This window comes from Macrobrachium rosenbergii, chromosome 10 (genome assembly GCF_040412425.1).
Source record: "Macrobrachium rosenbergii isolate ZJJX-2024 chromosome 10, ASM4041242v1, whole genome shotgun sequence".
NCBI classification, from domain to species: domain Eukaryota; kingdom Metazoa; phylum Arthropoda; class Malacostraca; order Decapoda; family Palaemonidae; genus Macrobrachium; species Macrobrachium rosenbergii.
Genome location: NC_089750.1, coordinates 29,502,553 through 29,530,524, shown reverse-complemented (window position 1 = coordinate 29,530,524; position 27,972 = coordinate 29,502,553). Strand labels below are relative to the sequence as shown.

Genomic DNA, 27,972 nt, shown 5'->3' with positions numbered 1-27,972 from the left:
TCTGTAAATCTATCGATAGATATGTATTAACTCTACGGGATATGATATTCATATTTAACTTACTTCGTGGGGTAATGAGCAATGTCACTGGTGAAACCGTTTAATTTCATGGCTTGTTTGAAGAAAGTCATTAATGTGCTTTTACGGAAAATGTTTAAATAGAAGTGTTATACATAACTGGGTTTGTTTACCCTTTGACTTATGGCTTGGAAATTTCATGGTTGTGTTGAATAAAACTACGTTCCAGCAATAGTTCCTTTTACTGGCTTACTGGATAAGTTCTCCCGCGTAGGAGACCCTTTTTTTACCTATGCTAATTCCATGTCCTTATGCAACTGCTTGGCTTGCCAGTGCTGACCTGGATTCCTCACCTCTTTAACATCAACCTTACCCCCCCAACCCTCCCACCCAGCCCTTTCCATTGTGGAGACAAAGGTGATCCTAAGCACTATGGGAGATATCGATGGGGTCCGCAGAAATAACGAGTTTGTTCATTACAATGTTCGCTGTGCAAATGGCCTTTATCTCCTACCATCTAGATATTGTTGATAGGGTAATCACACACGTCATTGTTTTTTTTTTCCTTCAGGTATCTCGTATGTCATCTTAAACGTGGAAGGAAAATTTCGTTTGGGAGTTAAAAATATCCTTGCTAGAGAGAGAGAGAGAGAGAGAGAGAGAGAGAGAGAGAGAGAGAGAGAGAGAGAGTCTGGTAGTTCGGCCCCATTTGGTGGAACATGTCTCATCATTTTGATTCTGTGCGTGATAATTAACCATTGGTCTTCATAAAGTGATGACAAATAGCATTGCGAATACAGAAGAAGGCAAACGATTCATTAGAGTAAGAAAAACATTATGGGATGGGTTTTGACTTTAGGCTGTTTTTATGGTGTGGTTTTGAATGCTAATTCTTTCCAGGAAATTCATTCAGAATTTATAAGGGCGCTTTTAAAACAAAAGTAATATTAATATATCATGCGTGTTAGTATCATTATTATAATTATCTTTTATCATTATGATTGTGTTGTTAAATGCGTTTGTGTATATACTGTATGCAAGACTGTATATACTGTATATATATATATATATATATGTATGTATGTATGTATGTATGTATGTATGTATATTTATGTATATACACTATATACATATATGCAGATATATATTTATATATATTATATATACACATGCATATACTTATACATATACATACACCCACTAGTTACTATATTTCCGATTCCTTGTGTAGCTAATGACTTGTGTTTGCCGATTGCAAGGAATCAAACGTCATAGACGATATGCATCGATTCCTCATATGAACTCTCCCAGTAATGGAAGTGAAATATTCAAGATGCGTATCTTGTTCGCTATGAGTTTCGGATATTATAGACGAAGTGCAGTCTCTCTCTCTCTCTCTCTCTCTCTCTCTCTCTCTCTCTCTCTCTCTCTCTCTCTCTCTCTCTCTCTCTCTCTCTCTCTCTCTCAGCGCGATGACCTAACTCCTTGTCCTTATTCTATCTAATTTTGAAGGACCGGACCATATTCAATTCTAAATTGGCATATTTCAATACATAATTTGTGTATAACTTTGTCACTACTTGGAATAATTTTAGCTCGCGGCCTTGAGCACGGATTCCACATTCATTTATTCATGTGGTGAGTTTAATCGTTCGAAGACCTTTGCAGTGGCCATGTACAGTAAAACATTCATTGTAAATCTGTTGTTACAAGTAATATTTGTTGTTAATATATAGACTGATATGTATACAAGGATATACATTTTATACATACCATTCTGTACTTGTGTATCACATCCATATGCACTGGCAGTCCCGCAGCATTTCAATAATGACTTGAATACAACAAGCAGATCACTACGGTTTCTTTCCTTATTGCATCAGATACTCAGAACGCATCTCATTGTATGGTAATATAACGGATATCTTTTATACGGATGAAACAACAGTCAAGTCATCATCTCCGTAGAAGAGGGTCACATTCTTTACCGGCAAACTAATTTCCTTCTATTGTGACTAGTTTTACGTCACCTTAAACTTGGTCAGATGATGGGAAATTGTCAAAGCTATTGTCCGTAAACACACTAACTTTAAGCTCATTTTTCTTTGGAACGCCATTAAACTTGTTGATTATGTCTGAAGCTTTTAGAGAACTTTATACCTTGTGTTGTATTCGTTTTTAATAACTCTTCACAAACCCATTGAAAATCACTTTGGTAAAGCTACTCTTTTGTTTGTTTGTATAATTATTTATTTATATTTATTTTTTCCATTGTATTTGGCCATATTGCTTGTTTCTTTCTTATTGATATTTATGCAAAGACCTTTAAGTGACGTAATGCCTGATTATTTGTTCTCATTTTATTTACAAGTTTTATTTCTGCATTTCCAACCTTGATATTTTAGGAAGAAGTATTGTTTGCGAATTTATTTACTCGGCCTTCAGTTCAAAAAGTAAGCAATATTCAAGAATTTTGACAATTTCTACAAAATACAGTGTTAGTGAAATTTTAGTAGTATTTTGTTAATTGTTATCAGCAAAACAGTTACCACTAATTCAGCACATTTTTCAGCTGATAGTCAGGGACAAAATGAACGCAATTAAGATGTAATGTCAATGACTGGACTGAATTGTAAATTCGATTTATGTAGTTTAAATTAGATCTGTCAGTATTGCCTTAAGGCAGCAGGTTAAAAATATGGGAAAAGTACAAAGCAAAATTCATGTCAGTCTCGCAAGCCATCACAATCCACAACTTGATGGAAAGTGTCTCACTAACTTCCGTCGAGAGATTCCCAATATCCGCTGGTTTTTCAGTAGCACGGCCAGACTTAAACCATGCACTCTCTGCAGAATTTCTTTAAGACTTGTTTTTTATAGAAAGTAATTTGCTTTTACTTCTCTTTTCGTTTTGTCACAATTTTTACATGCATGTATTAGAAACGTAATATTCCAAGTTGGATTAGAAATTTGAAATTTAGTTTAGACGTAAAATATGAATCTCAGATTTAATTATCAGACTTATCTAATGACAAACATTTGATATATTTGTAAAGTATCTTGTAATTTTTAATCTTTGAACATCTGAGGCATAGCTGAAATCTAATTTGTGAGTGTATCCGTGTGCTTTAAGCAGATTCCTGGATTTCAGGCAACCGCCTGGATTCATAAAAGTTCAACTGATTCTGAAGCTCTGACCTCGGTGGATTCTCCATCTATAATTTGTTCTGAGACGTCGATTTAATTCCGATTTCGCACCGGCTGCTTCCATGCTCAGCCGCACTCATTTCGAACACAACTTACATTTTAAGTTCTCAGACAATAAATTCAATCATGAAATTCCTGTTGAAGCCACACGCTGAGAATAATTCGTACTTTGAACGAGAAATGGGCAAGAATGTTTTTGTACATAACTGAAAAGTCTACGTCTGGCAGCTCCTAATGTCAGTCCTTGAAATGTCAGGTACATCCCTCATGGTGATGAAAAGTTTTATTCATTACTTTTAAAGCTCGAACATATATTAATTAGTATTATTGCTGTCGTGGTTGTTGTTAATGTTGCCCTGTTGTTGTCATTACCGTGCCTCTGGGATTCATTCGGGATTTTATATAATCATTAGAGAAATTGAGGGATTATGGAGTAATTTGTTGTGTGTGTTGACAATATTAATTTCAGGTTGTTGATTTTTATGGTGGATGAAACTGTGTCCCCTTCACTTATCGTTACTTAGGGAAGAAATATTCACGGAAAGTCATTGGTTTTCAATGTCTCCCCTGCTGTTATTTTTAAACTGGAATTCACTGAAATCAGTTCTAAAAAAATTATGATGCGTGTGTGCAGAATCGAGACCAGCGTGAGTATATGAACAGAAAAAGATCATTCTTGTATGCTATTATTGGTTTCACTGTACTTGATTAACAAGGCATTTAGTTTCTTATCGTGTATCTGACAGGGTTGATTTCAGGAAAAACGAAGTTGGAACAGATTGATTTGCATGTGCTGGTCGTGTTGTGATGATTTTATCAAATTCTTTCGAATTTTAGGATGCTCGTGCAGCGACTGCTAGAGCGTGGATTCTTAGCAGTAGGCATTTTTTTCAGTTCAAGGTAGATAGAGAGTAGAATTATAGATCTGTCCATACTGTATATACATACACACACATTATATATGTGTATATATATGTGTGTGTATGTTGTCATTTGTTTTATCTACACACAAACATACATTCTTCCAAGGTAAACTATCATAGCTCTTCTATTGATAATGCTATGCAGGTGATTATACATTGGTGATGTTGATTAGTGTATAGGACTGATATGTTCATGTTGAATACGTAAATGACAAAATTTCCGCTCAAGTTTTGCATGACACTAATTTAAAAAATGCTGTTTTCTTTTCTAGTTCTCGCTTAACCTTAATCGCATTTTAGGCTTTTTAACGTAGGAAAGGAACGATATTCTTCCTTTTATCTTTGAGTTTGCTCTGAGAACTGAGGCTGTACAACGAATTGAATTAAAGTGTGAATGGTTGCTCACCCTGGGCTGGTGATTCCTAGTGAATGTTAGTACAAGTGTATGGAAGATGTTTTGGGGCGTCGTCTTGAAAGTAAATCTTTTTCCTTTAAGATTTCCTAGCTGCCTGTTTGTGTCCGTTGGGTATACATGTTTAAGTAAGTATATGTATGTTTAAGTAATATATATATATGTATATGTATGTGTGTATATATATATATATATATATATATATATATATATATATATATATATATATATATATATATATATTAATATATACATACATATATATATATATATATATATGTATGTGTATATATAATATATATATATACAATATACACATACATATATATGTATATATATGTATGTGTATATACTGTATATATGAATGAACGTAGGTCAAGAAGGATTGCTTACATATACACACAGTTACATTTGTGCTTATAGACAAATTTGCCCGTTTTTTCCAATGAGTTCATAAATTAATTCAATTGTAAAGCCTTAGATTAATCTGAATTAGAATTTTCTATATTATTGTTAGTTATTGCATTTAACATTATTGGTGATAATACGTTGATATTTGCTTAATGAACGACTTTAATCTAATACTTGATAGTTGATAGCAGTTTATTTGTTGCCGTTGCAAACTGAAGTCTATTTGTTGGATGTAATTAACAATTAGTTTGTTATCTATGTTGTGACATGTACTTCTTCCAACAAGACGTGTGTTCTTGCGTGACGGAGCGAATTGCCGGTGCGTGTGTGGAGGGATTGCGTGCTCACCGTCGTTCTGAGTAGACTATTGTTCGGAAAATACTGACTCAGCCAACTCTGTTTCCAGGGCTTCCCTTCTTCCTGAAATAGACTCCCTTGGATTTCTCTTTATTATGATTTCTATTTCATTAGCTTTATTATTTATGTTCCTGTTTCTTCACCGAAATAGATGCAATGAAATAGTCTGCATTGAATAAATGAATGAAAATAATATTAATGATAATAGTAATTATTATTATTGTTATTGTTATTATTATTGTTATTATTGTTTTGTTGTTGCTCTTTGGAGTACGATTTAAGAAATAACTGAAAGAATTTCCATTTTTAGGCTTTCGTTACAGCTGTTTTGCTTCCTTACTTTGAATGTAGATTGCTTTTCTTTGTAAATTCACAGCAATGTGGATGTTATTGCAGTGTAGAAGTTTAGACGTTATTCTGGTCGCAGCTTACCTTGAGACGGGCGAGACATCATTAAGAATATTTGCAAGTTATATGCATTACAAGGTGTTATTCTCATTACGATATTGTAGTATTGTTGGGAAAGGTTTTGAGGGGTCATGGACGAATATTAGCATTTTTTTTGTATAGAGAATGAATAGTTTTCTATCAAATGGTTTCAGGACGTATTTTACTAGATTTTGTTTTTATGCTTCGCTATCCAATTTTTCTTATGTTAAAAGGACAAATTACGCTTTTGAACCGATTTACTACATGATCTGATTATTGAATTAATACTCGATTCCAGGTAATCCCAGTAGGCTCCAATTATGTCAGGAATGTTTGTCTGATTGTCCTTAATGTCGTGAAATTGGCTCTCCAAACTGCACGAGTGCGATTCGAATTTGATACCAACTGAAACTGCGATTCCCCGAAAGAGGTCCTTCACCATAATCATCTTACTCATTGGAATGAAAGGCAGACGGAAAAAATGAAGATGGCCCTTATGTATTGGAGGAGTGATCAGATTAAAGTGCTTTTGCGTTGCTCGTCTTTAGCACGACCTCTGACCTTTCCGCATTTAGAAGTGTGGTCATTCGTGAGGATTTATTTTTGTTTCTTGTCGTCGGGCAAAGGTCAGCTAATTTACGAGTGTTGCATCGAAGGCAAGTTCCTTTGGGACGTTTTCTTATCAGACTTTCTATTTGTCTACGTGCTTCTGCGTCTCTTGGAACCTAGCAGACCCCCCACCCCCCACCCCACCCCACCCGGGCTTGCCGTTAAACCAGATGTGTTTCAGTTTGAATGTTTTTTATAACTGCAATGGGAAATGTAAGCCCAAACCAAAAGTTATATTATTGAATATCAATAGTTGTTAGCTGCTCTTTTTCCTAAAAAATTGTAAATGATTTTTTAGCATATTTGGTTTCTTGGCAATCTTATTGTAAAAAAAATGCGGAATTGAAAGTATCTTGTATCGCTGTTGAAATACGTGTGAAAGGCCATTTGAGGACAAACTTTCTTTTGCTGTCGCGCTGTGGTGTCAGAAAGCAAGTTCCTAATGAAAAACAATTTTTATATGATATCCTTGTTAGTTTTTCTAAAATATGCGCATATTAACTTTTTTTAAACTAGAAATAATATTTCACGCAAGAGCACAGATTGGAAGTAGCGGCCAACCTGCCCATTGTATGATGTGCCAATTTTAGTCTCTTAGAATTCCAACTCGAGACCATGTTCCTAAATATTTGAAAGACTCTACCTCATTAATCATTTCTCCATCCACTGTTTTATATTTGTCCATATCTGCACCCCTGTCATCATTACTTCTATTTGCTTAGATTTATTTTGAGTCTCAACTCTATAGGTATGTGATGCATTCTATTAAGCAAGCTTTTAAAATCTTGTAGATATTGCTGATGAAGACAGCCTCGTCTGTCAAGTTTCTATCTGTACTCCAGTCTAACCTTGTCTTCTGTATGCGACCATTTTTTCTAAATTACAAAATCTATGCGATGGACAGAGAGTAAAGGTGAAATAACATTCCCTGTAGCACCCCACATTTATTACAGATTTACTCGACGGAACCCTGTCACCATTAACTTGGTACTACCTCGTTCATAGATAGTTTCAGTTATTGTGGAATTCCAGTGAAGTATGTATATTTCACGGGAACGCCATATTGGACCGTTGGCGCTGCCAAATACTTCCTCGTGATCAACGAAAGCCATCAGTAGGCTATTTTTCAGTTTCGTACTTTTTTCATAACGTCGTATTCATTTCTATATCCAACCTCTTGAGAATATATATACTTAACATTTTCACTGAAATCGACGCAAGTACTAGGCCTCTGAAGTTAACACATTCAGTCTGGTCGCTATTCTTTGGTACCTGTTATGACGTCCAGTTCCCATTCGGCAGGCTATATTTCCTCATTCCATATTCTTCAAAAGTCTAGATGGTACACGAGGTGTCAATTCTTTTTCAGCCGAAATCTTTTTGCAGTGATTCCATCATACCCGAGTGCTTTCCATCTTATTTCTGTATTATTGTTTTCACTTCAGAAATTTTGAATTCATTCAGGTCCTCGTCAGTTTGTAGTATATCAAACAGATTATCCCCCTCATAACTCTTATTCATGACCTCAGTGAAATGTAACGTCCAGCATCGTCTTTCTTCTCTGATGTTATTACTGGGCCTAAAGGAACAGTATTCGTGGTCATCTTATAAAACCTGTTTATGACTTTTCATACGGGAGGCGAATAGTTCAGGCGCAACTGGATAATAACTTTATTTACAGTGCACTCATTGACAACCAAGGTTATTAATTTTGCCAGGAATATTTGTGGTTGTATGCTCAGACTTGAATATTACTTACATTTTTCAAAGCGAATGATTACATAAAGTTTGTTTTAGAAATAGAAAAGTTGTAAAGATTGAATATGAGGTAATATCAGGCTGAAAAAAACGAAAACGAATAAGAACATACATATTTTAGTGTAGATTCATGCTAATGAGTCGTATTGTTGTAGTCAGTGGTTCCTTACTAATATATTGCTTGATCTTCATCTTTATGCGCATCCAAAGACTACGTTTACCCCTCATGAAATAAGGAAAATAAGTAGAGTCACATAATGCAATGACAGTGTTTTCGCTTAATTTTTCATTACTTTGTCACTGTAAAGGCTTTGCCTAAGATTGAAAACCTTTGTTTTCCGCCTTTTACCCGACGAAGGGTAGTGTGCACAGGAATTGGCTGGGTTTCTTGAATAAAGTAACAACGTTAACCTTCATCTGGAACTTAATTGTAATTATAGATCAGTTCCTTCCAACTGCTTGCACGATTACATATGATTATAAATAGTGTTTCCTCCTGTCGGCGCGTTGCTATGCTTTTGGGAAGATTAGCTTTGACCTGGCCTAAATTAGTTCGTAAATTGGAAATTAATAAAGGAGGAGGACCTACGGTGTCTCTCATTTTGATTAAATACAGGCTTTACTAGAAGTGTGTAATTTCTAGACGTGTATCAGTGTTAAATTGTACGATTTTTCTGGCAAGAAATTGAATTGAATCGGTGGGAAGACAAAAAACTAAATTGCTTGTCTTTTTCTTTCTCAATAAAAACTCACAAACAAATATATATGATGGTTAGGCAGTGACGTGACTGAGTTGAGGGCAGGCGTCATGTTAATGGACTTGTGATTATGACGCAGGTGGCGTGTGAAAGATAAAGGATGTCGTCGACGCCTTGTTAGTTGGTGGGGACACAAAGTGACAAAGACTGTCGACCAACAGTGAAGCTGTCAGCCTCCTTTCTTAAGCTAAAGGTCGCCACTCAGGGAGTAACGTGTGAGAATGTTGAACAGAAGATTGGCAGTCCACAAAGCGAAGTTGTCGACCTATTCATAAGCAAAGACGTCAGCAACTTGAATATCCAAGTTATAAAAGGAAGCGGAGACTTCAGACACCCTTATTGCATAAGAATCCAGTATATCTTGTTTCAAATATTGGACGCGAGAGGTGGTTATTACATTGCCATGAAAATACCGTCTTAATATTTTTTTATCCTTTTTCGTGATCTGCTGACATATGCGTAAGTGCTCACCACACGCACAGCACTTCGTATTTTATACAGCTTTAGGGTTGAAACGGACTCAGAATTATTTTAAAACATCTATCTAGAAACAAAGTAAACCTTGGAATTTTTTTTTTTTGGTGCAAAAATTGAACATATAATGAAACGTGATTTATAATGGCAGAGTAGATTATCCAGCTTTCAAATTCCATTTTCGTTTTTCTATCGCCAGCGTTTGTGTTTTTCATCTGAAACGAACCCGTTGAGTTAAAGGAATTTCTTTTTCTAATTTTTCTCGCTTTTCATCAAAACTTCATGTTGCTGTGACATGAAAGGGTGGACGGTCTGGCATCGCGGAATTCCATTCATTTCTTTCTTTTCATTTAAAACAACTACCATTTTTCTCTTGATTGCAGCTGCGCTCGCCTGTTTGTCTGTCAAAGAAAATTGAATGTTTTTTTACCCTCTAGCCCTTGATTGTGAAGTCTTTCCACTAGTTTAACAACCTTATCATTTGTGTAATCAACATAGGTTTTAGAAGCAGCATCGAGGGCTGTCAGTAGCTGATGTGTTCTCGATATTTTCAAGACTCTATTAGTTCCTCAGTGGAGGCCTTTGAAGATGTTGGTGTGATTCTATGTCGAGACTTGAAGTACTAAATACTGAACTGAACTCACTTCTGTTTCTCTAAAAAAATATATTGATCATTTATCGATCTCCAGAGAGTTTATAGTTATGTTTGTTGGTTGTGACAATAATAATGCTAATACTTATAACCCACCAAAGCCAGGCGTCGTCGGGTGTGGTTATGGCCTGTATAGTGATCGAAGTCGAGCACCAGATGATGCTGATATGTAACCCTTTCGTCACCTGGACAGAGCTGGAGGCTGTAGCCCGTGGCCCTTCCCCCTTGATATCATTTGCTTTGAACCAGAAGTTGAACAGCTTCTGAAGAAGCGTTCGATGTTTGAGGGGGTCGGGTGAAAGATGAAAGGAATGATGATGATTATGTATGCCATCAGCTTCGTTGTATATGTAAATGATCTGTTCAGCTCTTCTTTTGTTTCAATTTTTAAGCGTCACGTTTATGTAATGCTATACTGAGTTGTTCTGAGTTTCATGCATGTGTATCATAAACAGATGGTGCTCGTTTTTGTAGTTTCCATTCACCCGTAAGAATAGGTTTGGCGTCGAATAAATTTGGCAGTCTTGAAAGCCTTTCGCTTCAGGAGGAAGTTCCTCTATATTTTCACCTAAGTCCATTTACTTACGCTTGTGTGTGGCGCATTCATGATAGGTATCTTACAGAGTGAATGAAGGTCAAATACTGTTCTGAGTACGTAATCACTGGTGAGTTACGAGGTTTATAGGCGAATAGTAGTATACCCTAATGATATTTTATACTATCTAATATATATATGTTACAGGGAATATGTGAAATCCAGGGATTTCACGAAATTCCCAGGGAATTTGTGAAATGAGCAACTCGCTTAGGAACGTTTGATCCCCGAGGGCTAGTACTAAACACGGCGAAACAGTGTAGATGAACCACTGTTTCGGCGTGTTTAGCACTAGCCCCTGCGGGGTTAAATGTCCTAAGTGCATTTGATCTCCCAAGGGCTATTACTAAACACGGCGAAACACATTTGACCCCAACAGGGGCTAGTACTGAACACGGCGAAACAGTGTAGATGAATCACTTTTCGCCGCGTTTAGTACTAGCCCTCGGGGATCAAATGTTCCTATGCTAATTGAGCATTTCACAAATTTCCTAGGGATTTCATGAAATCCCTAATGTCATATATCCCCTGTAAAACACACACACACACACACATATATAATATAGATTATATATATAAATAGATGGATAGTGGTATGTGCGCATGAAGGTTTGTTTACATGAATACTGCCTTAATAGAATATACATTACACTCTATTTATATACATTATGGTCTGGCTATATATAAGTTGGCTCTCTCCTCACGGCTTTGAAGCTATCGATCTTCACTGTATATTCAGAGAGAGAGAGAGAGAGAGAGAGAGAGAGAGAGAGAATTAAGTGATTTTTTCTGTTGGGTTGTTTATTAGAGCGTCAGAAATCTGAATGACGTATATTCTCCTTTATGATTGGCTCTTTTGGATTGCGAGATTTTCTGTTAGCTATCTGGCACTGACTGTTTTTTTTTTTAGGGGAGAGAGCTTGTTTCTATCTTCGTTGTTATTTTTTACAGTAGGCTCCTGGTTGATATTTTCGTGTAAAATATTTCCTGCAAGTTTTTTTTCCATTCCCTATACAGGTCATTCTTTCCATTATATCAAACGTAGCCTCAGACACTCTAAAAATGACTACTATGAACAATTCTTTTCTCTGTGATTTGTAATTTTTCATAACTAAACTTAACCCTCTCTGCCGTTCTTTAGTGTTTACAAAGATATGGGTAAACTTGGTTGCATCAATAATAAGGCTTCGGTTAATAGAAACATTAACTGAATTTATTTGATCCAAAGCCGTGTGAAATCAGCGGATTTCTTCTGGTAATTCAAGTTATTGGTATCAGTATGTAATTACACCTTCATTCGTAAACGTTTAGGAAACGAATGACATGAAGAGTGCCTGGAGCGGCATCACGAACCCTGGTAGACATCGTTCATCCTCGTTATCTTTTATCAAATACAAATGAGCTTTGCTGATATTAAAATTGTGTCGTGTCCACCTCTCCTCCAAACACACACACACTAAGAACGCTTGTCAAATTAAAGGAAGGCCTTTTCTTGCAGTCTTTATCTCTTAGGTTGTACTGACTTGCGACTCAACAAAGCTTTTTTTTCGCAGTACTGAACAAACTTGAAGCACTGAACACAGTTTTTTCAGAATTGGGGATCTTTCTTTTATCTGTGGTTTTCTTTGAATATCATTGAGTGGGGGAGAAATAGATTTTTGACCGTGCAAAGATAACCTATTTTTGCCTTGGATAGCAAGCCATTCTTTCCATTTATCCAATGGTCAGAGAAGAAAGGGAGACACATTCTGCGCGGGTTTTATTTTAGCTTTCTTCACGAAACACAGAAGTATTAGTTACTTATGCTTTCGAAGCTGTCAACCTTTCAGGTGACATTATCTGTCTGCTCAAAGATTGAAAACTTTTGACGGCTGAAGTCCAAGAGAGTCAAGGATTTTCTCACAAAAGGTTGGGCAAGAGGAATACCAAAAGAGTTCATCACTTGGAAATGATATCAGTCGTGCAAATCTTTCAAATTGCATGAAGACGTTGACACCTAGGCTATGAACCATTCCATCCTGGAGTCCTAATTTGATCTTGAATGCGATGTAAAGATGACGGAAACAAAATAAGAATAGGAAAAATTATTTGTTGAAACAGTGTTTTGTAAGGGTCAGCTGATTTTTGGTGGCTTGGCATGATATTGTTCAATCTGATGACTGCGTTCCACAGAATCGTCATTGATAAGATTAAGCTATCGGCGACCTTCACGTTTTTTCTGATATTGAATATTTCTTTGCATGACCCCTGAACGTTATAGCGTGTAGTGAATTAGTTTTTGCTGATATTATCCGAAATTGTTTTATCTTGCATGCAAATCTTCATTAGGTTTGTTACTATGGCATCAGTAAACATAAGCCGCTGTTTTAACAAACAACGTGCGACCGGAGTGCGAAATTTTCTATTTTTTGCGAAAATTGTAATGATATATATAATAGTTATAACACCTCCGCTACGTCGATAATGTGGTTTAAATAATTTATTTTACAGTATTAGAAGTGAAAAGTTTGCAAAGCCATTATGTCTGCTATTATAGTGGCAGCATGGATATTGTTGTTCGTGTACCATTATGTATCATATTTATGTTTCTATAAGTAATGGTCTCGTTAATGTAGTGATATTTCACCCAACCCGAGGCTCCTTTATCACTCCCGCTGTCGGGTGTTTTGCTCAAAGAATCTTTACGGTCCTGTTTCACCTGTCTCAGGCTCTGCATTTTTCTATAATTTGAAAATATAGAAGCTGTGAATAACTGAGCATCAGAGGGCGTTTTCTTTTCTGTCCTCGGATGGTTTTTTTAACCTTTGTTGTTACAAACTATAAGTGGCCGGCCATATTAGGCTGGTAGGTAAGGTTAGAAAAATAGCATTGATGATAAGGAACTCTAATTTTAGAGAGAGAGAGAGAGAGAGAGAGAGAGAGAGAGAGAGAGAGAGAGAGAGAGAGAGACGTCATTAACCGAGAATGTGTTAAGATGAGACTGAGTGAGTTTGCAGAGGTCGAGAAAATAAGCCTGTTTTTACCAGATCAATATCGGTTTGTTGGACTTTCTTAATAAGATGTTTTACCGGGATTGTCTTTCTTTTTTACGTAATTTTCTCTTTTTCCAGAATATGTGCGTGGGAAGTACTTGAGAATATTTTAACATCCTTTCAGAAATAGTGGTTGAATATTTGTGTACCTGGTTACCATGGTTACCGTGGAAGAGAGAGAGAGAGAGAGAGAGAGAGAGAGAGAGAGAGAGGTTTTGGTTGTGATGGCGTGAGAGTGAACCTTATCGTAACCTTGACAAACGGGAAAACTTGATGGCAAGAAAGATTTTAGCAAATGAAAGGAAACTCGGTTTTACCGATTAATGGAATAATTGTCTATCTGTTGTGAAGTAAACTTCATTATTGTAATGGTCAACAAACGGTTACAGCGTTTCGTGCAGTATTACAAGGCAGTGATAAATTTTACTTAAAATAATTGCTTCCAAGTAGTTCAGTAAAAATTATTTATTACTTATTTTAAATGCATTTTTGTTTAATGATCAGAATTCGTATCTTTGCCTCCAATTTGTGAGATTGCTGCTTGTAAATCTTATGTTAAGTAATATTCATTGCCATGAAAACAAGATTATGCCTTCAGTTTAATTAAGCTATATTAAAACCTTAGTGTCATCGCATGTCATTTCACACTGGAGTTTTAATGACATTATCACGATGGGAGTGTCGAGTTCTTCACTGAATGATATCTGTGTTAAGAAAAAATTTGTAAACTAAAAAATCTGGGCCTACTGTATGAATGCGGAGAATTTGACGAAACTGTTTAGATATTTTTGCTTTACAGAAATCTCATCATGACATTGACATAATCATTGACCTGTCAAACATGGTGCCTCATACTGGGCTTTCCTACCTTTCCTCAACGTCGTCGTCGTCGTCTTCTCCATTTTTGAAAGGAGAAGCAGTGCTTGTGTTTGCTTGAGAGAAACACACACCTGATGGAAATGCAATTAAAGCATACGACACCTTGCTCACAACTCCCCGCTGAGTGGTCTCTCACCCCTTGTCATTTTTACAAGGAGTGGCAAGAACTTAATTACCTGTGCAAACACCTAATTAGCTTTAATGATAGTTTGCTGAGTGTTTTTATAACCTGTAATGATAGCTTCGGTCTCGGTTGTCAATAACAAACGTCTTCCCGTCTCTCTCTCTCTCTCTCTCTCTCTCTCTCTCTCTCTCTCTCTCTCTCTCTCTCTCTCTCTCTCAGTTTCATTTTAATATTAACAATTGTGGTACCTGTTACTGTTCGGTGCCATGTTATCGTTTGTATATATAATATATATTTTTTGTAACGCAGTTAAGGTATGTTTAAGCTTGAAAAGGATAAAATGTTTTTGTTAGTATACTTTCTTCGCAAGTATTTGCATCTAGTTTATATACAATGAAGGCACTCAAGATAAGAGAGAGAGAGAGAGAGAGAGAGAGAGAGAGAGAGAGAGAGAGAGAGACAACAAGGCTAGGAGTGTGCTTGTTCACATTGTTAGCAAACAATTTAATATAAGCTACAAAAAGTGTGGGCTTTTTACGATAGAGCTGTTTGACGTACAATAGTGTCAGGTGACTACGTATCAAAAAGTAGGAATGTCTCTTTGAGAATTCCTAAGATATTTTTTGCAGTTCCTAATGTATACGTAAATAGAAATTGCAGAGCAGCCTTGAAAAATGAATGTGCTTTAAAAAAAATATCCCAGTCTGAAAGCTTCAAGTACGTGACGTCATCACTTACGTTGAAGAATTTACATCCAGATTCTGAATCCAATGCAACTTGCGGGGAGAGTCGTTCATTTATAATTTACCCTCTAAATACAGGCATTGTGCCCTCAGAAGAAAATGTGGGTGGGAGAACAATTTCAAGGAGGGATAGAAAAGGGGGGGTGGGGCTGCCGGGAAGGTTTCTCGATGCATCAACGCCTTCGCAACACCACTGGTCGTCATAGCAGTGAGGTCAAGTAACGCTCGGTTTGGTCAGTGCTTGGATGCCTGACCACTAGGAAATGTCAGCCCCTCATACATCTTTGGCAAAATTGATAAGGGCCTGCAACCTCATCCACACGCACACACACCCACATATATATTTATGTATGTATGTATGTATGTATGACTCGTGTGTCATATTTTTATTTTTGTTTTGTTTTTAATTAGGTTGTGCTGTTGTGTGGAAGCGTTCTTTGTGAATCAGTGGTCTTGTAGGCTGGTTCCATATGAATATTGGTTCATTTAGAATAATAATAATAATAATAATAATAATAATAATAATAATAATAATAATAATAATAATGTCTCAGTGCTCTTCTCATTACTCGGACATAAATATTATTTGATTTGTTCTTAACCATATACATGTTTTTGTTTGTATTTCTGTATATCTAATAATGTGAGTTATTTTTTAACGATAATAGACAAGTATGTACTTTTTTTGCACTGAACTCCCAAAAGATGTTGCTCATCAGGCTTGAAATCCTCTGTCGCATGTCTTCTGGTTCGTAGACAGAGGAGCTGAGTTTCGGTCACTGGGAGTTGAACTGGGTGAAAGTAGCTGTGGTTCTGAACTACCGTCCTCCAAATTGACAGTTACTGTGAAGTTTCATCTGAATAACAGACTTCGAGGCTTTTTCCTACCGACACGTACTTGAGAAAAAAGCGCGATAGCAACCACAACCGGTTAAGGGTCGATTTTACACCGTACGAAGACCTGTTTGGAAATACCGTCGTGTGGAAGGCAGCTAAACTTTGGTAAACAGGAAGAAATTCCTTATGTGATTTAAGATATAGGACACACACACACACACACACTGTGTGTGTGTGTATGTATGTATGTATTTATAAATGTATAAGTACAGATAAATGCATATGTGTGGCATTAGAGTGCCGACTGCATATGGAATACAGCGGGGGAAGATTTACATGTGCGCGCTTTTGCGTTTTACATATCTATTGCTTGATATTTTACTGGCTGGCAAGCTTTTGTCACCCTATATTCTAATTACTATTCCTTACCCATAAATTCGCCCTTTTCAACATAGGAAATGCAGTTTATCCTTGGGGTTAACGTTTGTGTTAAATAATCTTAAAATTTTTCTTTTACTGAAGCTCTTCATTTGGGACAAAGACGTCTTACAAGCTTCGATCCTATATAACTCTGGTAAACTTTAACATTAGGTATTATGTGCTTGGTGCGTAGGAGTAGTGTATCTGCAAACACGTAGATGCATCCAAAAGAATGTGAAATAGCTTTAATGCAGAAGTAGTTAGCTGATATTTTCTCAAATGGTGAATTAAACAATTAAAATACCTTATTATTGATGGTGGTGATTATTATAAATTCGTTGTGCTTCACATACATATATATATATTTATATAATGTAGATATATATAATATAGATGTATATAACATACATTTATTATATATATATATATATATATATATATATATATATATATATATATATATATATTGATCGTTCTAGGACGTATGGGATAGTTGCATAGAAGTAATCTAAAGTCTGCAATAGAAAAACATTTTAACATGTTGCAAGTCATTTTGACACCAAAAATCCACTTACAATAGGGTCCCTTTTTAAATTTAAGGATAGAATCTGCTCAATTATGCAATCGTCAGTCGTATATAAATATACTTGCCCCAGATGTAATTTGGGGACTTACGTGGGATCGACTAAACGATTGCTGAGGGTCAGAGCAGATTCACATAAAGGTGTTAGTCATCGTACTGGTTGCAGATTGTCCAGTCCAGAATTTTCTAATATCAGAAATCATTCAAATATATGTTATACAAGTATTAATTATTCTGACTTCTCTGTTTTGGGCCAAACAAGTCATCCACACGAACTGCTCATTTTGGAATCGTTATTCGTAAAACAGCTAGTTCCTAAGTTGAACTCACACACCACCTCTGTTCAGTTGTATCTGGCTTGAGCCAGTTTTCTTTGCTGCTTTCCTTTTCCCTTTTAGTCATTCAGTCCTCAACCTTTTAGTCTAGCAGGTGCTTTTTATGAACTGTCTTGTTGTAATGTATATTTATATAGTATGTTGACACTCTTGAAGTCGTTAGTTTTGTTCCATGTATTTTAATTTGTAAATTTTCTTTTTTAGCCTTGATGATGTAACAATGTGTTACGAAACCCGTCGGCAAATAAATACCACCTACAGATGACCGATTGTCTCCTTGTCACCCTGTCCTGATATATATATATATATATATATATATATATATATATATATATATATATATATATATATATATATATTTATATGTATGTGTGTGTATACACTGTCGTTGCCCTGTACTTGGTTGAGATGTTTTGGCTTGGGAGTGTGCGTGTGTTTGAACGTACATTCTTACTCTTTGTTCCGGTACTATTTCCATCTTTCTTGCCTATGGTATGTGGAGTACATTTTGTGTGATTTTGAATATATTTACATATAACCCTTTCATATTGTTTGTGTAGTTCTTGAGAAGTGGTAAGCAAATCCTGCCCTGTGCCTAATGCAGTGATTCACCTCTCATGGTCCAGATATGTCGAAGTTTTTGGAAAGAAAAGGGAGAGAGAGCAGCCTAGTGACAACCTAGAGCTTGTCGAGGTTATACTTTTTAAAATCTTTTACCGCTAGTTAACAAAATGAAATGATTTCCTCTTGAAATTATTGCAAGAGATTGAGTGAAGAAAAGGAAGTGCGCAATTCTGATTTGCATGATTTGTTTCCTAGTTTGTAACCTCATTTCGTTCGTAAGTTTGGCTTAAGCCGGGGTATCCCTCTGTTCCTGCTCGTAAGAAGCTGGTTAAAAGTTTGCCAAGAATCCTGGACTTTTCCTCGGCTCTGTTAGGAAAGTGTGCGCCTTTCAGACAGGAGCGGAATCTTGATTGTTCAGCGTTTGCTCTGCTGCCCCGAGTTTGTCAGAAACTTTGTAACGAGGAAACACAAACTTATTGTTTTACTTGAAACGAGACTTTTTATGACTTATAAAACGAAAAATAAAACGGTTTCTTGTACAAAGAGGGACTGACTTGTTAGGTAGAATCAGCTATTCACTTTCATGTGTTTTGTAGATCTTTTTTAGTAGTTTGACTTTCAAGCGGCTTACCACATTGTGTTTCCATATGTTGCAGATTTGTGAAAGTGTGTAACGAATAATTACTTGTATTTTGTACTAAAAATCATGAAGCGATTGGTAACGTTTTGTTTCCCTAAATCCGTCAGTATATATGTTTATTCTATTAATTAACAAACGTATTGGGGTCTATTGTTGCTGTAAGTTTACTCTAATTATTTGTTTCTATAATTGCTGCTTTTTCACTTGAAGTTGTTTTAATGTCATGAGGACAATTATCGTCGAAAAACGGAGACTGCTGGGAATTCCAGCAGACGGTGCTGCAGTCAGCCAACGTCACGTCGTCTCATTTGCTTCTTTTGGGCCTTTTTAGTTTTCTGTAAAAGAAAACTATTGAGATGGCTTTTCTGTCCGTCCGAACTTTTTCTGTCACCTCTCAGATCATAAAAACTACTGAGGCTAGCGGGCTGCAAATTGGTATGTAGATAATCCATCCTCCAATCATCAAACATACCAAACTGCAGCCCTGTAACCTCAGTAGTTTTTATTTTATATAAGGTTAAAGTTAGCCATAATCGTGCTTCTGGCAACGATATAGGACAGGCCACCACCGGACGTTGGTTAAAGTTTCATGGGCCGCGGCTCATAAAGTATTATACCTAGACCACCAAATGATAGATCTATTTTCGGTGGCCTTGATTATACGCTGTACAGAACACTCGATTGCGCCAAAGAAACTTCGGCGCATTTTTTTATTGTTTTTTCATCGGCACGATGTCATCAGCCTGAAATAAGAGGCCATATTACAAAGGAATCCCTCGTCTTGTTTCCTTTTTATATAACCAAATTTTCGTAAGTGCAGGCACGAACGTATTTTCAACCTGAAATGTGCATATACCTTACGGTTGTGGGTACGAATAAATATTTTTCTTACGGAAGATCAATGAAACCTGCTATGTCATTTGGCGTTGCAACGACATTGGTTATCGGTTCCATTATGAGGAAGGAATAATTTATTTGTCGGTAAATCAGATTATTAATTTCATCGACTTGTTGTGTTGCGATGAAGCCAGTTGTTTTATTGTTTTTTTTTTTTTCGATAGTTTTTTCTTTCCAGGATTGTAAAAAATTCCCCTTTTTTATTTTTTCTTTGTAAGACGTAAAATCCCAGTTTTGTTTGTTTTGGTTTATACCGTGGGCGGGAAAAATGTTTTGGTGCAGGGCTTTCATTTTATGCCTCCTCAGCGAAACATCCTCCCATTGTGCAAAATATTAATATGCGATGCCCAAAGTCTTGTGTCAAGTTACCTGAAATGTGTTTCGATATTTGTTACGTTGTATTTGTTGTAGACTTTTGTAACGAGTGAAAAACGCGTGTCTGAAGATTCCTGCCTCGTCTTTCCTCAGAAACCGTAAATTTTGGTTCCTTTCTTGCATTTCTGGATAAGGGTTTCTCGTTCAGTAATCATTGCTGTTCTTAAGAGAAATTTCAAGCCGTTGAACTCGCTGCTTTGTTATTACTGATGGAATAGACTAATATGGTTACTGTGGACATAATGCATTTCTGTTTGAATGTCATGTAACCACTGATAAAATGTGTTTTCATTGTGTAATGTTTATATAATTACTGACGCGAGATCAACCACGTGGACTCACAGATATTTGATCGGTTTAATTTTTTGCTTTTAGTGGTCTTATTAGAAAAATGTTTGTTTCTAAATATAAAGTATCTCGTTCATTTTGACCTGTGATGGAAGGAGAAATGAAATGATAATTGAAGAATAAGGCTTATTTTACGTGAAATATTCCAGTAACCTCTCTGTATCGCAGTTTTTTTTTTTCCAAGTGGAGGTGTGCTCATCCAGCCGTTTTTGTAGCTCAGTAGAAAAAGTATATCTTAATTTATGACACCATGAGGTTTTTTTTTACATACCTGATGGTGTATGATTTCATCGTCACTGATAAAAAAATTTATGATTTACTCCGGAGGGGCACACTGCTATCCTCTGTATTTACGGGCGAGGATTGGAATTTGATTTGAGATCACACGATCGTTGTTTATTTCCTTTTTTATTCTATTTTACCCATGTGTATACAACTGCACATTTTTACGTGTACCTGTTATATATTGCGGTATTAATAGGCCAAGGTGACACACGAAATTATGTTGTTCATACTGGGAAAAAGAAAAAAAGATTTCCGATGCGATTTTCATAATCCCCAAAATTGCAGATCTCTATATGTGGGTTTTAACACGAGATGTTGAACGTCGTGCGTTGGCGTTGATCATATTGGGTCTGATCTTAATGGCAGTTAAACTAATGCAATGCTAGAGGAGGTGAAGTTGCTTGCTGGCGTTACTTTGTATGGATCAATGACGGGTGTGGTGGCAAGTGTAGCGGAATGTGACGGTCGCATTTCACCAGTTGCAGTCAAATTTTCTCTCTCTTTCTCTCTGTCTCTGTGTATCAGGTTTGCGTATGTATGTATGTATGTATGGTTGTATATATATATTGTGTGTATGTATGTATGTATGCATGTGTGTATGTATATATATGATGGGTGTGTGTGTTTGTTTTCATCAATACAACTCGTCTATATGATTTAATTACACAGCTCTCTCTCTCTCTCTCTCTCTCTCTCTCTCTCTCTCTCTCTCTCTCTCTCTCTCTCTCTCTCTCTCTATATATATATATATATATATATATATATATATATATATATATATATATATAATTTATATATATTCATAATATATATATAATATATATATTATATATCTATAATCTATATCTCAATATCTATATATCTATATCTATATTTCTATAGCTGTATCTATATATCTATATCCATATATCTATATCTATACACATCTTAAAAACAAGAACAAGAGGTGAAACGACGTTTACTGGGAAACAACCGGAAAACAACCGTTCTGATCGTCCCAGCAAAGAAAACAACTAACCGAGGTGGTAAAATTCCTTACAGTATCTATCTGTCTATCTATCTATCTATATATATATCTATCTATCTATCTATCTATCTATCTATCTATCTATCTATCTATCTATCTATATATATATATATATATATATATATATATATATATATATATATATATATATATAAACTCTCTTGGGATGGCGTATATAAAGCAAATCCTTCCGTTGTATGCATGCATACTTATATTATTGCTTATAAACCGTGCACTGGCCCCCATACTTGGTCATGAAGGATTGAATGTTGACGCAGCGTCTGCCATTCTTGGTTCTCCCTACAAGCTCCTGAGGAGGCCTAATACTTGAATAAGTTTCATTTATATGAAGACCAAGAGTTGCAAACGTAGCCTTAATTTGATTTTTTTCATACTACCTGCCTAACTTTTAAGCTCGTGCAGTACATGGTCATATTTCTTTTGCGTAACATGTTTAATATCGGGTGAACGATTCCGTCAGATATGCATATTGCTCACGTACTGCCTTGTATGTCTAATTCCGTATAGTAAGCTCTCTCTCTCTCTCTCTCTCTCTCTCTCTCTCTCTCTCTCTCTCTCTCTCTCTCTCTCTCTCTCTCTCTCTCGTGTATATTTATCGATATACTGTGATTCTTTTAGTTATCTAATGTGCCGTGAGGAGGTGACATTCTGGGAACCAGTCAAAAACATTTTTCCATAAACATCTTCTATATATCATAGTTTCTTTGGAAATTTCATTTTTATTTCATTTGGCGAAATTCTTCGTATTATTTACAAAGAGTGTGTCTTCCGTATATTCTTGTTTATCCTGCCTTTGTAACTTATTCTAAGTGTTATTTTTCAGAAGCAAATGACTTATTTATTGTTTTGAAAAATATACAAAGAAACAGAGAAACTGCTCTCGTTTCTCTGGAAAGAAAAGGAAAATCTTTTGATTATTGTCCTGGATGCCGTTGTACGTTCATTTGCTTCTGTGCAGGCGACGAAATTCATGACATGGATATTTACCAGCAAAATATATGTGAAAGATGAAATTTGCTGTCCCATTGTAACTGCGACAGTGATAAATACAGATCCATACCTGCAGCCGAAGTCTTTGTTGCATCCGCCTTTCGAGTTCGTCCAGCTCCTGGCTCTTTGTTTCTTGGTAAAGATTCCTCGTCGTCTAGGGTTGTAATTGTAGGTAGTTCCACAGGGTTAGTGACATGTAATGTGGGTTTCTGACACTCTGGCTTGGTTTGGCTTGGGTAGAATAAAGTTCCTTTGCCAAGTGGAAAAGGGAGGGTAGGAAGATGTCAGGGAAGAGAGAGAAATTGAAAAACAGAGAATCAAGAGCAATGAGAGAGCACACCTGTTAGTTTTTGGCTGTAGTAATTTGCTTTCTTTTCCTATTTTTATTATTACTCCGTAATGCCCCAGCTACCTAATGTAGAGGTTAAACAGTCTAGTGATTTGCCTTCGCAAATACCAGAATTGCAACTGTATTGCGGAAAAGTAGCAGAGCATTCTTCTCTCTGGTTTATAAGGGAGGCAGATGCCTTGATTAACTTCTAGAAGAGACTAGCATGTGGAGATGTTTTTTTGCAATTTTCCTGTAGATATGTTGTTATGGAAGAGTAGACGAACGAGCCTGTTTGAAAGGAACTTTGTTGTTTTTTGGGGAAATGATTTTTAAAAGGTCAGGATATTGGAGTTGCGGCCTTAATTTCGTATTCCCTGTGATATGAATACCTTTATCCAGTATCTATAAGATGAATGTGCTTTTTGTGTTCTGTTGCAAGTTGTATGTAAAATCATATTCTGATGTGAAAAATATGTTGATGGTATAGACAGATGACACTTATTCCCGATAAATCATTACAGGACGAACTATTTCTTGACATGCAAGACATCTCAGTGGCTATGTTATTTTATCTAACCCAGGCAAAACCTTGATCACAGATTATAGGCAAAGAATATATGGAAAGATTTTTAGTATAAGTTTTGTGTTTCAAATAATTATCTTAAGCAAAAATACTGGAAGAGTTGCTATCAGTGCATTTGGTAGTGTGGACAGCGTCGAAATATACAGCAAAGTTTAATTAACTTATTTCTTACAGATCATATTTTTTGTGAATTTTTTTTAGCATCTAGATGAACATTTTTGTTACAACGGACTGATTTCAAGAATATTCATGAGTGGCGTACATCGCCATAATTTCAACACTTAATGAAACTTATTCTTATAGGTGACTGAATACAACTGTCTATAATGTTTTCTTAATTTTCATCTCAGGAATAAGTCTCGAGGTGCTCCCATGTATTTCAGTGATAAATCGAAAATCATATTATGACTATCGAAATGAAAATCGCAACAGAAAACATAAAGTTTGTTGGAGTGAAATTGCCAACTGAAAAAATTCTATTTGTTGATAGGAAGATCATATCGCAAAACCTATTACATTTCCTGAAACGTTTTGACTTGTAGAGTATTTTCAATTTTTTGAGATGAAAATTACAGAAGAAAACAAGTCGACAAAACCGAGTGGAAAATCACAGCAGAAAACATTAAATCTGACGGAATGAAAGTTTCAGCAGAAAACAGTTTGAATTACAGGCGAAAGAATCGAAACAAATGAGCATCAACGTCTGAACTGTGAAGATGTGTTGTTGCCAGTAGCCTGACGTTCTTACATTTTCCCCTTTTCCTTTTTCTTTTTATTCCTTCAGAGGTCATTTCCTTTGATTAGTTTCTCTTTGGGGAGGTCTCCATTTGGTTATTATATAATCATCATTTACTAGCTTTATTTTCTTATTGAAACTTGATATCAGTCTGGTATTTATGAAGGACGAGACCTAAGTTGGATACTCGCTTTTGGAACTGTATAAATACATATCCGTCCTGTTCAATTATTTCCTTCCCTCCCCTCCATTTACCTCCTGCATAGAAGTCCGTTTCCCGCCGCACTTAACCTGTAAAGTTTCGCATGGCCCACCGCGACTCACCATCATGGACAACGACTTTGAGCTGGAGATCGTTGACTTAGAGGATAACCCCAAGAGGTCTCGTGTTCGGAGACGAAGTAACGGCCACGTGGGCAACGCGGCCGAGGGGAAGAAGCCTGATGGCGTCAAGATCGAGCGCGGCGAGAACGAGAGGTGGGATGGAACCAGGTGGGATCACTTCGAACTCAGGGAGAGGTCGGTGGAAGGATGGGCTGCTCACGTTGTGGGCATCGCTGCTGCCCAATCTACCCCGAACCCCAAAGCCGTCAAGAGCAGTGTGTTGACCTCCAAGCCCACCCTTGTGCAAGGTTTCAATGATTTTGTCAAAGAACCGCCGCCCTCCAACAAGGCCGCCGGGCGTCCTAGTTCGATCTATCAAAATCTTATCAATCTCTTCAACTTCTCGAAGGAGCTGGGTAAGTGCCTGAGCTGGTGGTGTATTTACACCTCATTCTATTAGGGGTTAGAAGCATGATAATAAAAGTTTTATTCAAATTTCATTCATTTCCAGCTACATTTCATAGCACTTATCGCTGCAACGCGTGATAGAAAATTGCATGCTCTTCCTCTTGTATTTGTTGAATCATCACTCTTGAGAATGTTTACCCGATCGAGTACGTTACTTTAATTCATGAACTTGGTGTCAATATCGGGGGAATGTATGAAAGAGTTGGTTTTAGTTTTTGTTCATTTTTTGCATCAAGAAATATATGGAAAAGCCTCTTTCTAAAAGGGACCTGCAACTTTAGAGAGCGAATAGATATCACTGTGCCAAAACAAACATGCACTCGTCCCTGGATATATAAATTATTCTACTCTGTGCTACGAATACTTCTAGTAGTATTATTGTAGTTGTTGATCTGCTCTTGCAATGAATGCTGACAGGAATAGGCGTGGCAGCTGCTACAGAATCGCAATTCCTTGATTATTCATGAATGTAAGTGTATTAACGCCATGGCTCCAGTGTGGGCGTCCAATCTAGGAACCGACTTGGGTTGCTCGAGCTCTGCCTCGTTGTTAAGGCTGCTGACGTGGGTGGTGTTCGTGCGTTTGTGTGCTTGATTCATCGTGACGATTGAAGTCTTCCTGGCTTTCTATTTTCAGATATTCTTGTAAAGGTAAATCCATAAAGACCTTTTAGGGTTAACAGACACTTAACATCATAGCATAAACCTTTGCCCAGGTTTCCATCACAGGTTTCAGTAATGCAGCGTCGTTAATTGACCTTTTTGCTTTTATCGACATGAAATGACAAGATTTTTAATTGATCAGTTCTTTTAATATTCTTATCGGTGTCGATCTCGTTATTCAGATAGCACTCACGTCTCGACCTTTTCAATAAATTGCTATTCTAGTCGATTGATAGCTTAGGTTATTGAATAACCCGTAAAAGCAGCAGCTGCACCTTTATAACTGAATTCTCATGTTATTCATATTAAGGTTGTGAATAAAGAACTCGGCAATATACCGGATATCAGGGACATACGTATTTGCTTAAGAACCCCATTCAAAGCACGGTTAATGTGGTGTACGTCAAGGAAGCCATAAATGTCTTTCATTTCGGACGCTTTTTCATTGGTCGACTCCTTATTGGTGCTGTCAGAATGAATTGTAGTCGAATACTGGGTATTTTTTGCTTAGTGATTAATGCTTCCAGTTGGTTCCACCTGCCTTGCGCGTTACTCTACTTTTTTCCATTTTTATAATGTTGTGTATTCAAGAATTTCATGCGAATACGATGTTATAACTGGCATTTCGGTATTAATTCATCATTTACAGAGTGGTTTATGCTTAATCCTAATGAATTACTGCACTTATTGTTTATGAATCTTTAACTAACGCGAATTTGCGCTCGTGAAAAGTAACTGAGAAGGTCTGATAGGTTTGCACTGTACTTGTTGCGGTGAATTATTCTTTTTGTGAGGTTAATTGTAGTATCGACTATTGAACCATGCCGTAAAAAAATCGGCCGAATTCAAATAATTTTGCGATTGCTTCGTATCATAAAATATCAGATACATTACGTTTATTACTTGCTTAAGTTTACAGCTTTCCGAATGCCTATGAATTTAGACCAAAATTTAGGTAAGGGTTAAAGTGATCCCTTGTCCTGATCCATGCCATAAATGAAAACAATGACTGGTATGACTAGTGTAACGAATTGTACATATCGTGTACCCAGCCTTCAAAAATTATGATACTATGCTTTACTGCGCTAAGGCTGACAGATATTGCAGTAGGTTGTATATCACTGAACAAGCAATTTATTGTAATTTTGCATGGTTTGAAGTTAGCATTTACTGTATTTATGGGGAATATTTGTCCATAGCAACGTACCAACATGCGTGTTGTTGAGCTGTTGTTTTGAAAATATTGCTTTTTTTGAACCCACTTAACGACATTAAAATCATCCAGCTTTGAAAGCCACCAAAATGAGTATCATATCATTAAAAGATACTTTATACAGGGCCATGAAAGATGTATATTACCAAGCAAGTTCTCGTTAGAGAATCACGATAATTTTCCGGTCATTTCATTTTTTTTATGAGAAAAAAATTGGTGCCAGTTGCCTTAAACTGAATATCACTAAGCAACGTGCTTCACCTCATTTTTTCTTTTGTCCGGAATTACAAATACCTAATAGTTTCTTTTTTTTAAAGTTAAAGCATATACATGTTAGTTCCTGGCTAAATTCAGCTTGTTGCATTGACCTTTTATTTTTGCTATTCTGGAATTCTGGAATCTTACCCTTTCACAGGCAGATCAAAAGGACCCCCGAACGTGGTCGGGGATATATGGATATACATAGGATTTACATACATGCAAACACCCACGCACGCGCGCGCGCACACACACACACATATACATATATATATAGATGTGTATGTATTCGTTGGTATTTATATGGATTTTTTACATAGAAAGTCTTGGATAATATTAGTTTACTCTTTGCTTTCATTCTTATTTATGTTTATCATCTTTTTAAACATGCAGTAATAACGATAATAATAAAACGTATTATTATTATTATTATTATTATTATTATTATTATTATTATTATTATTATTATTATTATTACACCGTAGGCATTACCTGCGGTTCTTTGCAGCGTCCCTTTGGCCCCTAGCTGCAACCCTTTCATTCCTTATGCTGTGCCTTTGTTCATATCTTAGTTCCACCCTCTCCTAACAATTGATTCATAGTGCAACTGCGAGGTTTTTCTCCTGTTACACCTTTCAGACCTTTTTACCTTCAATTTCTCTTTTACCTCTGATTGACCTCAAAGGACCCAGCG

General features: G+C 36.4%; 1 protein-coding gene across 22 annotated transcripts in view; it reads left to right on the top strand.

Annotated features, from left to right (window-relative positions):
• The window catches only part of ATP8B (ATPase phospholipid transporting 8B), a 620,401-nt gene that overhangs the window by 354,571 nt on the left and 237,858 nt on the right, over window positions 1–27,972 (top strand). For 4 of the 22 annotated variants that reach the window (XM_067110088.1, XM_067110087.1, XM_067110085.1 and 1 more), the window contains exon 2: window positions 23,968–25,093. The exons of the other annotated variants lie outside the window; for them this stretch is intronic. In XM_067110088.1, coding sequence (XP_066966189.1) covers window positions 24,682–25,093 — 412 coding nt within the window. In that variant the 5' untranslated portion in view covers window positions 23,968–24,681. The remainder of the gene's footprint in view (window positions 1–23,967; window positions 25,094–27,972) is intronic. 22 annotated transcript variants of the gene reach the window in all.